Here is a 16,630-nt window from a genome sequence, read left to right as displayed (position 1 = left end):
GCAAAAGTGCCTTTATCTTAAATCTGGTGAGCATATATGTGTGAGTCTGTTTCTGGATGTTCTCTTCTGATTCACTGGTCTGTTCATCTGTGTTTTCCCAGGACTACACTGTCTTGATTAATATATCATTCTAATGAGTCCTAATATTTGGTGGTATTAGTCCTCTGTTAAGATTATGATTATTGGGGCACCTGGGTGGCTCAGTGGGTTAAGCCTCTGCCTTCGGCTCAGGTCATGATCCCAGGGTCCTGGGATCGAGCCCCACATCGGGCTCTCTGCGCTGCAGGGAGCCTGCTTCCTCTTCTCTCTCTGCCTGCCTCTCTGCCTACATGTGATCTCTGTCAGATAAATAAAGAAAAAATCTTTAAAAAAAAAAGATTATGATTATTGTTATCTCTCCTCTTTCTTCCTTCTCTTTCTTCCTCCTCTTTAAGAATGTCTCAGCTTTTCTTTGTTCTTTACATTTTCATATAACTGTTAGAATCAACTTCTCAAATTCCATAGAGAGACCTGCTAGAATGGGATTTATTATAGCTGTACATCAATTTATGGAGAATCGATACCTTAACAATATTGAGACTTTCATTTTCATGAACAAGGTATGGTCCTTCTTTAATTCTTTTTGTATATATATGGAATTCTAGACATTTGGTTAGTTCCTACATATTTTGATGATTTTTAATGCTTTTCAAAGTAGTACTTAAAATTATTTCCACTTTTTGGGTAACTATTAAGCAGAGTGTAGTAGATTTTATTTCTTATTTTGTATATCACTTGTGGTGATCTAAATCACTTTAACCTAGTGATCTCTAATTTTGGTTCTTAAAGCCAACTTCTTCTTACATTAATAAAGGTACATTAGTCTTCTTTCACTATTTTTTAAATTGTTTATCTTTTTGAAAAATGACTTTCAACATTTGTGCAACCTTATATTGAAACTGTTATGTTTAAACAGCACATACTTTAAAAAAATGTACCTGACAATAATTGTGTCATTACATCTGTTTACTTTCTATATTTTCCTGATGTATTTAGCCTAAAACTTACCTTCTTATTATCTGTGTCCTTTTTGCTTGCTGCATGTTTTTTGTGTTTCTTTCTTCTTTTTCTTTTTTTTCCCTTTCTTTTAAGCTAAATGATTTTCTTATTCAGTTTTTTTTCTACTAGTGTATTGGTCATATGTTATTTTAGATGTCTTTTGTGGTTGCCTAGGAATTGAAACATGAATATTAGAGTTGTTAACATCTTAAATAAATTGGTTCTTTCACCAGTTCATGGACATGAAAGAACATTACAACACTAATTCCCTTTAATTTCTCTTGCTTTGACTGCTGTTGTATATTTTAACATTATGAAATTTTTGAATTTTAGAAGTCATTATTATAATTGTTACATTCATTATTCTTTTAGATTTACCTGTTGACTTTTGTTTTCTACCTCCCTTGTGTTAAATCAATCTGATACTATTTTCCTTGTCTGAAAAACTCCCTTTAATTTGGGTTGTCTATTGACAATTTCTCTGTTTTGTTTCTCATTGAATGTGCTTATTTTGCTTTTGCTTGAGAGGAAAAATTTTTCCTTTGTCGTCTTTGGTTCTTATTTGGGGGTCTGTGAATCATCCTGACAAAATTGCCAAGAGAAAAGATTTTTTTTTTTTTTTAATTCATGGATATTTAAGAGAAGTCATAGAAAAATGTGACTCAAGAAAGACTTTAAATTTTGAGGTTTATACCATCTTAATAAGTGAGGATGAAGAGAGAAGGGCATTGAGGGAAAAACAAATGACTTTAAGGAAAGATAAATGGACCCTTAGGAGAATAGATGGGAGATAAGATCGTTTTGAGACAGTGTGTCTTTAGGCAGTTTCTTCTCCAGGTGCTCACTTCTAAGTCTCTAGATAATAGGCATATTTCTTTCTTGGTTGCGAAACTTCAGTGGAGAGGACTTGTGACAGATGAATTCTTTTGGGAGACTGTGCTTCTAGGCAGATAATGGGAGTTCAGAAAAAAGACTCTTCACAGTGGTATATTTTGGATACTTACATTTTTATTTTTAAAATATATTTTGGTGTATAGAATTCTTAGCTGCTATTTTTGTTTAGCACTTGATAGAGATTATTGCATTCTTACCTGGCTTCCTCAATCTTATTCTTACTCTTTTGAAGGCATGTAGGTACCCTTACCTCTTCCACTTTCTCCCTCCCTCTGGCTTTTATGATTATTTTCCTTTGACAGTTTTATTATGACTAGACTATATATGCTATTCTTCGATCCTCCTTGGCCTTTGTAGCACTTCAACATATGGCTCAATGGCTTTCCCCCCAAATTTTCAAAAAAATATTTCCCATTATCTCTTCAAATGCTGCTCCTTTTGAATTATTTGTCTTTTTTCCTTACTCCAGATACACTCATGTTAGACCTTTTTACCATGTTCCATATATCTGTTTTTTTGGGTCAGATTTTCATCATTTTTCTTACCCTGTGGTTCTGTTTAGTTGTTATTGATTTATTCTTCAGTTAAGTACTTCTTTATTTGAGTTTAATAAGCTGGTAAATCCATTCTTAATTTCATTTTTGTTTTGTTCAGTACTTTAACAGTTTCCAATCTCTACTGGAATTCTTTTTCTTAGAATCTATTGTCATGAACTGGTAACTACATTTTTTTCAATGTTCAGGTATGAAACTTTACTGTCTTATTTGTCTTGCGTTGTCTTCTATTTGGTTTTCAATCCTTTCTTACCTCTCTTTATTCCTGTTAATTGGTGATTGACTGTTTGAAATTATATTTAAAATTACAGGAGTAAAATGTAAGTCTATAGGTAATGATATCCTCGTCTAGGGATTTCCTTTTGTTTTCTGATAACCAGTTAGTCCGGGTGTTGATTATGTTAATTTAGGACTGAGATGATTCAAGGCTAGAGTTTTCAAAATCTTTATATAAGAGTTTGCCTTTCTCCTGTGTTGGTATATCTGTTTCTTTTCTCTTTACCTTGTGAGATTTTGAAATTTTTGTTTAGCTTTTTGGCTCCCTCATAATCTAAGTACCGATCACTATAATGTTATTTGAGTGTCTGTTTTAAGTGTCTATGAGGACTGGTCTTTGCTGTTTCCTAGGGTATACTTGGGTTCCTTCTGTAAGCCTGGATAATCTACTAGGTTCCATATACCTTGACAGCTTATCACATTCAGTTTTTGTCTCGCTAGCTCTGTAAGACTAACTCTGTTTTGCTTTTCTATTTCTGCATCTGAAAAGTAAATGTTTCAATAAAAAAGTCATGCTGAACGTCATCTGTGTGCTTTCTTCTCTAGGATCTTGGCTCCTTAAATCCCGGCTGCCTTGTAAACTGTCTAGTTCCTTAAAAAAGATTAAAACACAAGTATAATCCAGCACTTTTAGTTTTTTCAGATAGCTTGTTGGATGAAAACTAATCTACTATTGCCAGAAGGATAACTTTTTGCTATTATAATCTTCAGTTATTTAGTGTGAAATAAGGGTACTTCATTGGGTATGGTGATAGGAGAGTAAACATCCTTTCCTTCCCCAAATAACAAGATACTTTGACTCTGAGCATTGATTAATCATATATGTTGTGTGTGTATACATTTATTTATTTGACAGTATCCATCTCTTTGTAGGTTGCTTAGCCAAACAATGAAGGATCATCTAGTAAGAGTAGCAAATGAAGCTGAATTTATCCTGAGCAGGCAACGAGCAGAGGATATTCACAGACATGCAGAATTTGAGGTAGGTTAAACATATGGTTGGTGTGAGGAAGTTGCCATTTTTAATGGTAATTGTGGGAAACCGCATGGGTAAAATGGTCTAAGCAAACATATATCATCAAAAAATTAAATACTAATTTTTGAGAGTCATGGGAGATTCTGGGAAGATAGTACACGTTTCTGTAGCCCTCTCTTCTCAACTCCTTTTTATCTACAAGTTGCTCATGGCAGCTTCTGTGTTTGGTTGACCTGATCTTAACCATGTAAGTGGGTTTGGCTCTGGTAGTTTTCCTTTAATGTGAGTTAGTGAAGAACTTCTGCCCTCCCTGGGCAAGGCAGAGCGAGTTAACCAGAAGTGACAACCAAGCAGAAATGAAAATTGCTTTAGTAGAAAAAATATCTTCCAGGTTCTAGGGAGAAGCTGAAACTCAGAGGCATGAAGTTTCTTAACCTTTGAGGTTTGAGACCATGCTATTATTTGTAGCTGAGGAAATGAGGGAGAATACAGCTTTCTTTTTGAGTCCTCACAGGGGCAACAAGTGACAGACCCATCGTGGCACCACTGCTTCTCTTGGCAGTTGTGCATGAACATGTGTAACGAACGTGAAATCACAGAGGAAATTAATGGTGCGATGGGTATATAAATTACCAAAATTCACACTTAAAGTGAGGTAGAAAATTTGACAAGAACATTTGCTAAGAATTAGAAAAGAAAAAATTAACAAGGACCTTCTGGGTTCTTTAGAAAATGTTAAAAACAGATAATTCAAATGTTGCTGATATTCTCTGGTACCTTAAAAAAGATACACTCCCAGGGTTTTATACAACTGTCACAACATGAAACTCTAGAGGACCAATTTCATTTAAGACTATGGATGCAAAATTCTAACTAAAACTTGAACCAACAATTTAACAACACGATGAAGAATTTTATAGTGTGTCCACTTAGAATTTACTCATGGAATCCAAAGATGGTTTAATGTTAAGATATTTACCCATAAAATAAATTATTATCAACAAATTAAAAATAGAAAAATCATGTGAAGATATCAATAAATATAGAAAGAAGTATATGATAAATTTTAGCAGGCAGCCTTACTGTATATAACAATTTGAATATGATAAAGACTTATTAAACATCATTTTCAATAATTAAAGCCATTTTTATTAAAATCAGGAAAAGAAAAATGATTCCCACTATCACCGTTATATAACATTTTCTGATGTTTTGTAAATGTAAGATATAGTTAATATAAATGGTAGAAAAGAAGAAATAATAATAATTCCAGATAGCTAATGCTATAGGAAAAGTTGAGAGATTCTTGAAAATTTTTCTACCAGAATTAATAGGGACTTCAGTCAAATTATTGGACATAAGATGTTGTACATAAGCAATGAATCATGGAACACTGCATCAAAAACCAATGATGTATTTTATGTGACTAACATAGCACAATTCAAAAAAGATAAATATGCAAAAAAATAATATATGTTTGATGAATAGCAAGCAATAGTCACTAAGAATGGAAATCATTAATACAGTCTGTAGTTAAGAAAAATCCTATTTTGGGTCAAATTCTATAAGAATGCACAGATACTATTTGGAACAAAACTATAAAAGCTTAATACAAAACAAAATATAAGCTACTGGAAATTCATTCTATGCTGGGTTTTATATGTTGCTCTGTGTGTGTGTATGTGTGAAGGGAACAGACAGAATCACTCTTTTTTATTTTGAAATAAATTGATACTTAAAAGTCATAAGAGTGCTATAAGAACTCTTGTTCACCCCTCTTCTAGATTCTGTGATTCTTAAAGTTTTATTACTTTAGTTTTTAAAGTTCTTTTATTTTTTATTAATTATTTTTATTAACATATAATATATTATTTGCCCCAGGGGTACAGGTCTGTGAATCGTCAGGCTTACACATTTCATAGCACTCATATCACTTACCCTCCCCAATGTCCATATATTACTTTACTCTTCTCCCTCTTTTTTGTTCTTTTGATCTTCTTTTGTTCTAGTGATCTTCTGTTTTTAATTTCTTCAGTGAAAATTTCCTATGCATGTTCTCTGTTTTAATTCTGCACAGTTCTGTATATTCTACACATTATTACATCAGAAAATTAATGTTGGTTATAACCAGTATAAGTGGTTATTATTTAATCTACAGGCTTATTCATGTTTTCTGCATAATGTCCTTTATAGTCAAAATGGGATGATTTTAATGTCACAAAAATGTCAGTTTTTCTCACATACATAAATTCAGTGCAATATCCATTACTATACCATTCATTAGAAAAACAGTGGAGTAATTTGACACTTAAATATCCATTTCAAAATGTCCAGATATTAAATACTTCCAAATTATATATTCAGATATCCAAATATCCAGATAAAATGGGAAAATAAATGCTTTTATACAGCTGTGAGATTTATGAAAAGAGAATATTGAAGATGTACTTGCCTTTCCAGATATTCAGTACTAATTAATGCTATAAAAGATAGCATATACAAAAAAAAAATTCTTCCCTATAGAATAAGGAAAAAGACATGAACGATGACACTATATTTTAGGAAAATATTTGGAAAGCTATAAAAATGGAACTAAGGCATATGAGGGAAATTTCTAACCAAGACAGGCACTTAGAAACTGTAAGGCACATAACTAGAGGTGCCTCCACAGGGTGCGGCCCAGATTAAAGATGGCGCTGGCTTGCCGTCTCTTCCGGCCAACAAGGCGCCAATTTCACAGTTTCGGTTCCTGAAACCTATGGCATTTCCTCCTCTCGCCCAACACGCCTTACCCAGCAACTGCTACTTGGCATAATCTTATTGGCTCTTCCCCATCTGTCCTCACTTCCCTTCTGCTGCTCTATATAAGGTGTGCCCCCGCACAATAAAGTGAGATCCTGCTTCGACAGACCTCCCGAGCCTGGTGTCGTTCCTCTGCGTGTTCCGGGTTTGCGACACTCGCCATCCCGCTCAGCCCCTAGTGGGGGTCTCTGGCCGCCCGGCGACGCGCCCCACAACAAACTGTGAAAGTAAACAGCTGTTACTATAGATAACATTAACCTGAGGAAAGATATCAACAATATGTAAAGATATAATGGAGTGTGGAAAGACTTAGATTAATATGTTCACTATATTAATAATTTTTATGAAATGAGCAAAAAATAACCCAAGAACATATACTCAAGAGGATTTGAATAGGAATTTCACTGAAGAATGTAAGTAACCAGTAACATATAAAATGATACTCAAAAACACAAATATTAAAGGAAATGCCAATTTCAGAAATCATGATCTTTCACTTCTCTGTTCTCATATTGGGATAAAGTAGAGTGATAAGTAAATAGGGTGATGTACTGCTAAAGGAGATAGGGGAGATGGAGAGTGATATTTTTTTAGATGTATAGTAGAAATGTACATTTTAAGTGTTAAAATAAGGCATTATGGCCATACGTATTTTGATAATTATATAGATGCACACAAATACTCATTTAGACTCAATCTATCTTTTGGAAATAAAACATGCTAGTATATAAGGATATACAAAGAAGGCTCTTTATTGCACATTGTTTATAAACTCTAACAGATAAAACTGAGGAAAAATAGAAGGAAAAGTCTCTATGACAAAGAACAAAACAAAACAAAACAACCCAGTAGTTTCTCAAAGAATAGGAGGTTGGTCAAACATGACCTGAGCAGAAGGCAGGCGCTTAACAACCGAGCCAGGGCATCCTTGAAATATTTTTTTCAATTTTATTTTCTTCTTCTTTAGTTAACAACACACTCCATGTCAGATATATCTTTTTGTCTTTCATATCTATCCATCAGTTATTTCTTGTTGTACCTTCTTTGATCTCTAGCCATCAGCAATTAAATTTTTAGTGTTTCATTTTGTTTGTAATGCCTGATGTTTGTAGTTTATTAGTCTCTAATGATTTTTTTTTTTTTTTTAAGATTTCATTTATTTATTTGACAGAAAGAGCCAGAGGGAATGGCAGAGAGAGAGGGAGAAGCAGGCTCCCCGCTGAACAGGGAGGCTGATGCTGGGCGCCATCCCAGGCCCCTGAGATCATGACCGGAGCTGAAGGCAGACTTAACCATCTGAGTCACCCAGGTGCCCCCAAAATGAAAATACTCTTGAGAATAGAAAGAAAAGAACAAAGGAATAAGCAAAAGATGTTCAGTATTGTCCACATCTTCAGACAAAATAACTTCCAATTTCAAAGCTTTTTTATAGATCCAGCTATGATATGCTCAATAAGAAAATAAAATTCATCCTTGTAACAGTATAAAGACTGGCTAATACCTCTCTCTGTTTTATTTTTATTTTTTTTTAAAGATTTTGTTTATTTATTTGACAGGCAGAGATCATAAGTAGGCAGAGAGGCAGGCAGAGAGAGAGGGGGAAGCAGGCTCCCTGCTGAGCAGAGAGCCCTATGAGGGGCTCCATCCCAGGACCCTGAGATCATGACCTGAGCCCATGACAGAAGCTTTAAACCACTGAGCCACCCAGGTACCCTCTCTGTTTTATTCTACCACACAAGTGGGCAACCATGATAATGAGAGAGGTTTTTTTTTCCTTTCTCCTAATGATTATGTTTTGTTCTTTATTTAGGTCTTTAACTTTTCTCTTTATTTTATTCACTTATTTTAACTATTATTATTATTTTTTGTATTTAAGTTAAATTTTTGTTGGGTTGTTCATTAGAAGAAGGTAGTCATAGGGTATTTCTTTTTTTTGCCATATTCTCTTAGGATTCATTGTCATTTGTATAGAATCTTTCAGTTTTATATACAAATTTTATTATTAGGTCATTTTTAATGTATTCATTGATTGGTGATATATTTTTGCATCACTACATGCTCTTACTTTTCATTTTGTTCATTCTTAGAATGTTTTGTCCAGATAATCTGTTGGTTTAGACAAACAGACTATCTTAATCACTTCTTCCTTTCTCTCCAGTGTTGGTAAAGCTAATTTTTTCCCTTTTTGAACTACAGTTTGATCTTTGCAATTTGATATTTGCCCAATATTGTAAAGCTTATTGTGAAGAGAGGGAGAGAGATCTTTGAAATAGATGAAGAGGCTTTCTTAGCACACCTAAGGTTTGCTTTCTTTTGTAGGATTTTAAGTATCTTCTTCCAGGTTTGTTCCATTTTATTAGAAGCTATGGATAGTTCTCATCAGGGAAAAATGTGCTTAGGTTTTGAATCATAATCCATCATTTCAGAAAATAATCTCGAGTCTACTTCTGCCCTGGGAAATTAGTCTTATATTTTTGCCTCCTTGCTTCATCAGTTTTTGCACTGTAGATTTTTCTAGCATCTTCAATTAGAAGATGCAAGGAATAGTGATATGTGCTCAGTTTGTTTCTCTCCATATGTGAAGGTGTTAGGAAAAATTCTCAGAATTTTTGTCAACATAACAGTATTGCTTTGGGCACATGGGGCATGGTTAAGAGCTAAACTTTGCTGCACCCTTAGCTCTAATTCTAATATGCTTATTTTCTTCATGACAACCAATTATTTAATGTTTGGTGTTTTATGTTATGTTCTTTTTGTTGCTTGGTTATTTTTATTAAATTTTTTGTTAAAAAATATTTTTTGTTTGCAAATTTTTTAGGAATTGAAGGAAGAAAAATTTTTAATTGCCATTTCTGCCTACCATTCTGTCCTAGAACTTACTCCTTAGTGTCCTTTCTAATTGATTTTGGAGAAGTTATGGTATAACTCTGGGTTAAGATTGTAGTTCCTTCTTTTAATTCATTCTTTTAAAACAATTTTTAGATGTGATGTTAGTGGTGTTATATGTGTTCTTATAGGTATGAATGAGAGACAATGAGGAAGGAGAAAATATGGAATTGAAAAGAGGAAAAATACTTAAACACTGTGTTATGCAAGAGATTGAGATCATTGGACCAAAACAGTGTGTGTGCACATGTGCATGCACACAGTTCAGATGAGGGATAATGGTAACAACAGTAGCTCATTATGCAAGAGTCCTTATGTTGTGTGAGGAACTTTATGGGTGCTTTGTAGATTTTAACTAATTTAATCTTCACAGTAAAACCCTGAGGTAGAACTGTTATATCTCATTTTATAAATGAGAAAACAGCATAAAAAGGAGTTACAACTAGAATCCAGATCAAGACAATTTATCTCTGAAATCTATGTATTTGGCTCACATTTTATTAGATTTCTATAGAATGAATAAATAGGATTTAATCTTTGTCAAACACAGCAGCTTTATTCTGAGCTATTTAGTTTCATGCTTTATCTGGTACAGTTTTTCATTTAAATCTTTATCATCTTGCTATGAGATTTGCAATATAGTATAGTAATATTATAAAGCATGATAATAAAATACCAAAATAAAAACAAATATTTCTAAACAAATTTTGTTACTTAAATTTTTAATAGAGAATATATTTGTTCAACTGTTCCATATGAGATTCACTTTTAAGAGACCAAACGTGTATTTTTTATATACTTGTCTTTTATTTTCATAGAAAAATAATTCCCTTTGTTTATATCAAAAACCCCAATTAATTGAGGCATACTCATATTTAATATATTTCTAACTATATTGCTCTAAAATCTTAAAATATTCCATATGATGCATATTTTTTCCTAGACAGCTTATATTCTAAAGGTTATCTATATTCAGCCTTGAATTCATGCTATGCAGCTTTTAATGATATATCTGAACTTTATCTACTGCTTATTACTTCCTTCCGCAAAAAAGAGATGTTGTTGGGGGCACCTGGGTGGCTCAGTGGGTTAAAGCCTCTGCCTTCGGCTCAGGTCATGATCCCGGGGTCCTGGGATTGAGCCCTGCATCGGGCTCTCTGCTCAGCAGGGAACCTGCTTCCCCTCCTCTCTCTGCCTGCTTCTCTGCCTGCTTGTGTTCTCTGTCAAATAAACAAATAAATAAATCTTAAAAAAAAAAAAGAGATGTTGTTATGTATTTAATATACCATTTTTAGTTGTAAAATAGCTGACTTGTTTGATTTATTATCAGGGAATTGGTGACAGTGTAGATCTGAAATACACATCTCTTTGGATCATTACCTGATTATCATTGGAGTGGGATATCTTTGACATTTTCTGATTTTGATTTATGTAGATGTTCTTTTTTTTTTTTTAAAGATTTTATTTATTTATTTGACAGACAGAGATCACAGGTAGGCAGAGAGGCAGGCAGAGAGAGAGGAGGAAGCAGGCTCCCTGCGGAGCAGAGAGCCCGATGTGGGGCTCGATCCCAGGACCCCGGGATCATGACCTGAGCCGAAGGCAGAGGCTTTAACCCACTGAGCCACCCAGGCGCCCCTATGTAGATGTTCTTTATGTGTCATGACATCATTGATTAGGTGTACATCTTAATTTTTTTCTTAATCTTACAGCTGTAAATGGAATGTTTATTAAAAACTATGTTGTGTAAAACATTGGGCCCTGTTTTGTAAATATGGTATATATATTGAGTGTACACAGTTTACCATATTTTTTATTAAGTTTTGTTTATCAAATTAGTTTATTTAAACTCATGACATAGCATAGCTATAAAACTTGTAATCAAGATTTTATGTAACAATTTAATTTTTGGGCAGCCGTGGAAGTTAAAATCCACTTTAATAAGAATTTCTTAATATCTTTTTGGCTGATATCCCTTTGAGTTTAATGGACTGTACAGTAGAACTTACTCACTTAGCTTCAATGAAACTGCAAACTAGTGGCCAGTCAGCTTATTCGAAACAATAAAAAGATGTTGTTATGAGAAAAGGACCATGAAAAAACTTGGTTAATTCTTAATATAGCAATCTACACGTTTTTTTAGATGAAAGATTTAAATATATTTTCATACTAGTGAACAAACTATTTTTCAATAAAATAGTGAATTTTTTTTTTTGGCCAGTTAAATACTTTGAAGATTTTAAAAATTAATAAATAGTTCTGTGGTATCACATATTTATGCCCATACCAAGGATAAAATAAATCCTTTTAATAGTCTTTTGAGGTAAATATTGTTATTATCATCACCGAGCTTTTATAGATAAGGAAACCTGAAGCACAGAGAGGTTAAGTGGTTTGTTCTAGGTCATACAGCTAATATGTAATAAAGCTAGGGTTTGAATTCATGTCAGCTACAACAAAGTTATGACTGCTTTGCTTTGTGGCCTCTCTAACATCATCTGTTAGATGATTCATTACACATTTTCTCATTTCAGCACCACAACAGATCTGTGAAATATGTAGGCTAGATTGAGAAAATGTGATTTGGTCTTGATCACATGGCTAGGAAATTGATGATTTTGAGCCAGAGCCCAGGTCTTGTAACAGGGTAGTCTTGTGTTCCCATATCTTTGGATGATTTCATGGCATCATTGAAGTGTTTGTTGTTGAAATAATATACTATTCAACATATGCATGACAGTTCTGAAAGAATATGAAACATATTTAAAAATGTAATATTAGAGACTTAATCTAACAATTTAAAGGTTAATTATGGTAAGTTATCCAATTTATCTTTTTAATTTTTTTATCTTTGCATTTTTTTGGGTTGATGGTCATTTTCTTTATTTGAAGTAATGTTTATTTTTCTAATTATAAAAGTGATAAAGTGATACGTGTTTATTATAGAAACCTTAGAAAATAATGAAAAATAAAATGAAATATTATTCATTGTGTGGTTTTAACATCTGTTTATCTCATTTGTTTTCTTTTAACTTTAACTTTAAAAATTACAGACTTTATAAGAGGTTGCAGAAGTATTCAAGAAGTCCCACATACCTGTCATCTTTTTAAAATACACATATAATGACTTAGCTACTGAAAGTTACCATTCACCAAATTACACTCCCAAGGAGATTTTAAAATATTTGACATTATCTATTGACAAATACTTTCGTTTCTTCCCTATACTATTATAAATAATGTTGCCATAAACATAGGGGTATACATATCCTTTGAATTCATGATTTTTATTTTTTTTGAGTAAATATCCACTAGTGGAATTACTGGATATTATGTTATTTCTATTTTTAATATTTTAAAAACCTCCATACTGTTTTCCTCAGTAGCTGTATCAATTTGTATTCACATCAACAGTGCCTGCAGGTTCCTTTTTCTTCATATTCTTGTCAATACTACTTTTGGTCTTGTCTTTTTTATTTTAGCTATTCTGATAGGTGTAAGGGGATATATCATTGTGATTTTGGTTTGTGTTTTCCTTATGATTAGCGATGTTGAGCATTGTTTCATGTGTCTATTGGCTGTCTGTATGTCTTCTTTGGAAAAATGTCTATTCAGATTTTCTGCCCATTTTATACTCAGATTTCTTTCTTTCTCTCTTTCTTTTTTTGTATTGAGTTGAGTAAGTTCTTTATATAGTTTGGATATTAACTCCTTATTGGACATAACATTTGCAAATATCTTCTCCTTTTCAGAAGGTTGCCTTTTTTTTTTTTTTAATTGATGATTTCTTTATCTGTGTGAAAACTTACTTTGGTGTAATCCCAATAGTTTATTTTTGCTTTTGTTTCCCTTGTCTTTGGAGACATACCTAGAAAAACGTTGCTAAGACCAATGTGAGAGAAATTATCACGTGTGTTCTCTTCTGGGAGTTTTATGGTTTCAGGTTTTACTTATAGGTCTTTAATCCATTTTGATTTTATTTTTGTTTATGATGTAAGATAATAGTCCAGTTTCATTCTTTTGCATGAGGCTGTCCAGTTTTCCCAATACCATTTATTGAAGAGATTGTCTTTTCCCCACTGTATATTCTTGCCTCCTTTGTCATAGATTAATTGATCCTATACGCACGAGTTTATTTCTGGGCTTGCTCTTCTGCTCCATAGATATGTGTGTCTCTTTGTGCCAGTACCATGCTGTTTTGATTACTACAGCTTTGTAGCATATCTTGAAATCCGGGATTGTGATACCTCCAGCTTTGCTATTCTTTATTGAGGTGGCTTTGGCTCTTGGGGTCTTTTGTGTACCATACAAATCTTAGTATTATTTGTTCTAGTTCTGTGAAAAATGCTTTTAGTATTTTGATAAGGATTGCATTGAATTCTTAGATTGTGTTGGGTAGTACGGACATTTTAGCAGTGTGTGTTCTTCCAATCCATGAGCATGGAATATCTTTTTCCATTGGTGTCACCTTGAATTTCTTTTATCAGATTTTTAGTTTTTGGAGCACAGGTCTTTTACCTCCTTGGTTAGTTTTATTCCAACGAGTTTTATTCTTTTTGATGCACTTGTAAATGGGATTGTTTTCTTAATTTCTCTTTCTGTTACTTTGTTATTAGTGTAGAGAAGTGCTACCGATCTCTGGGTATTAATTTTGTATGCTACAGCTTCACTGAATTTACTTATTGATCTCTATTACCATCAGTTTGTATTCACTTCTCCCTATGTCCTACCTTCTGGAAAGTGGTTGGTTTTCTGTTCCCAGAATTGCTGCTCTTCTCTTCTCTCTCCTTTTGAGTTTGTAGGTGTTTAGAATGATTTGATAACTATCTAGCTGGACTTTTGGGACCTGATGATATTTAGGTGTCCTCCTCCTCTGCAATCTTGCTGCTCATTTCTGCTGTTTTAAACACTAGCAGTTTGCCTCTCCTTGAGTCATACAAAATAAGTTGAATTAAAGATTTTTCTTTCTTAATGATAAAAAATAGACTAGGTAAAGTATCATTGTAGAATGATGGGCTTTGTTAATGAGTACGTTTCTATACTTTTTTTGACATGAATGGGTAAACTTTGGTTTTAGTCGAGAAGAGATTCGTGATACAAAGCCGTTTTGAAGACCTTCTATTGATACTATCACATCTGTTCCTATACTTGTTACATTGCACAAATAATTTTTGCTTTGGCTCATTGATGTCCCCAATACTATCACTGTAGTATAGTTTACTAGTATTAGTTATGTAGAATCCCTTTAAAAGCAATTTTTACAAATGTGAACGTATATGAAGTACCTTTATAGTTACTAATTCTTCCATATTTTCTTGAAGATAGTGAATCTTAGTAAACTTGAAATTTTGCTTTCACCTACCAGGGAATGCTATTGCAGTTCTTGAAGTTATATTGTGACTGAAAAATTTAACTTCTTTGATTTTACTTTCTACTTTGGTACGTTTGTTGTGCTCTAAATTAAAGCCATGATTTAACCACAAACTGGCGTTTTTGTGGATATAAATAAATATTACCACTGACCTCTAGTTAGTGAGATGTTTAGATGAAGCCGTTTCCTTCTCATTGGGAACTGTACTGAAACATTCATTCAATTTTTCCCTTATGGCTTTTATTTTACGACTAGAAGTTATTTGTGAGATAATTCTTTGAAAATAGTGGTCTGTCTGTGGTCATGAAGTCCCCTTTAGGGAAGTATTTAGCTCTCAGTCTTGGAGATAGAAGTGTAAACTTAGCCTTATTAATAGCATATGTTAGCCAACTGAGCTGACATTGCATTAAGGAGAGTTTTAAAAATGTAGCTCTAATAAACAAGGGCATCTTTTTCTTTTAATTAATGTATATACATCTTCCTCTCACATTATTGATACATGAAGATAGATTACCATAAAGAATACAATATTTGAAAAAAAGAAAATATAATATTTGTTCTTTTTTGCCTTATTTAGGGTCAAAGTAATGTAAATAATATATAAAGGTTAGCTCTAATTGTTTGAAAAAGAAGTGGGAAATTGGATAGACCTTTTGACTTGTATTTACGACTTGTTATCAAAAGCTAGGCTAGACTATGGCTTTTTCTTTAAAGGTTTTTATTTATTTATTTGATGGACAGAGATCACAAGTAGGCAGAGAGACAGGCAGAAAGAGAGAGAGAGGAGGAAGCAGACTCCCTGCTGAGCAGAGAGCCCAATGGGAGGCTCAATGCCAGGACCCTGGGATCATGACCTGAGCCGAAGGCAGAGGATTTAACCACTGAGCCACCCAGGCACCCCTAGACTATGGCTTTTTCTGTGAATGGGAAATGTTCTAAACATAAATCTTCAAAATTTTAAAACAAACTTTCTGTTTCAACTCTGCTTTTGAGGATTGTTTCCCCCCATTTCTTAGTCCAGATTTATTATCTTCAGCTTCATTACTTGTATGTCAAACTGTGACTTCTCCTCTGATTGTCAGAGCCACATGGAATTATCTATTCTTTACCTTCACTTAGAAGTTTCTTAGAAATATTCCCATTTTTCTTGGAGAATTTCCCAAACTCAAATATTTCCCAGGCATCTGTCTCCTCCTTTTTTGCCCATCTGAGTAAATATCAGCTCCATGTACTTACTTTGTCACATGAGTCACCAATCCCCTAATTTTTTTTACCCCAACATTTCATATCCATCATCAAGTTCTATATATTTTACCTCTAAAAATCTGTAATCAGTACTTTTATTTCTGATGTATCACACATCTGTAGTCCAGAACACCTGAGGTATAGTAATCTCTTATCTGGTCTTTTTTTATGCCACCAATGTTTCCTTCATTTTCTACAGAATAGCCAGAGTAGTCATTCTGAAACATTAGAATGTTTATGCTGATTATTCATAAAACCATCCAGTGCTTTCCTGTTGCACTTACGAGAAAGCCTATTATCCTTCATCTTTTCCAGAAGACTGTATAATCTCTCTTACCTATCATTCCCACATCATTTCAGTACTGTACTGTTTTTACTTTATTCTGTAGTCACAATACCCTTCATTCATCCTCACTACTACTACTACTACTACTACTACTACTACTTCTTCTTCTTCTTCTTCTTCTTCTTTAAAGATTTTGTTTATTTAGGAGGGAGAGAGCATGAGTGGGGAAAGGGGTAGAGGGAAAGGTAGAGGTAGAATCTCAAAGCAGACTCTGCTTTGGTCACAGAGCCTAGCATGGGGCT

At 33.5% G+C, this 16,630-nt stretch overlaps 1 protein-coding gene across 4 annotated transcripts in view; it reads left to right on the top strand.

The window, feature by feature from the left end:
* Positions 1-16,630, top strand: part of LRBA (LPS responsive beige-like anchor protein) — a 729,505-nt gene that overhangs the window by 305,973 nt on the left and 406,902 nt on the right. For all 4 annotated transcript variants that reach the window (XM_059373625.1, XM_059373604.1, XM_059373615.1 and 1 more), the window contains exon 36: positions 3,636-3,744. In XM_059373625.1, coding sequence (XP_059229608.1) covers positions 3,636-3,744 — 109 coding nt within the window. The remainder of the gene's footprint in view (positions 1-3,635; positions 3,745-16,630) is intronic.

Source organism: Mustela nigripes, chromosome 1 (genome assembly GCF_022355385.1).
Source record: "Mustela nigripes isolate SB6536 chromosome 1, MUSNIG.SB6536, whole genome shotgun sequence".
NCBI classification, from domain to species: domain Eukaryota; kingdom Metazoa; phylum Chordata; class Mammalia; order Carnivora; family Mustelidae; genus Mustela; species Mustela nigripes.
Note: the sequence above shows the minus strand (reverse complement) of the source record. Positions and strands in the feature narration are given on the sequence as shown.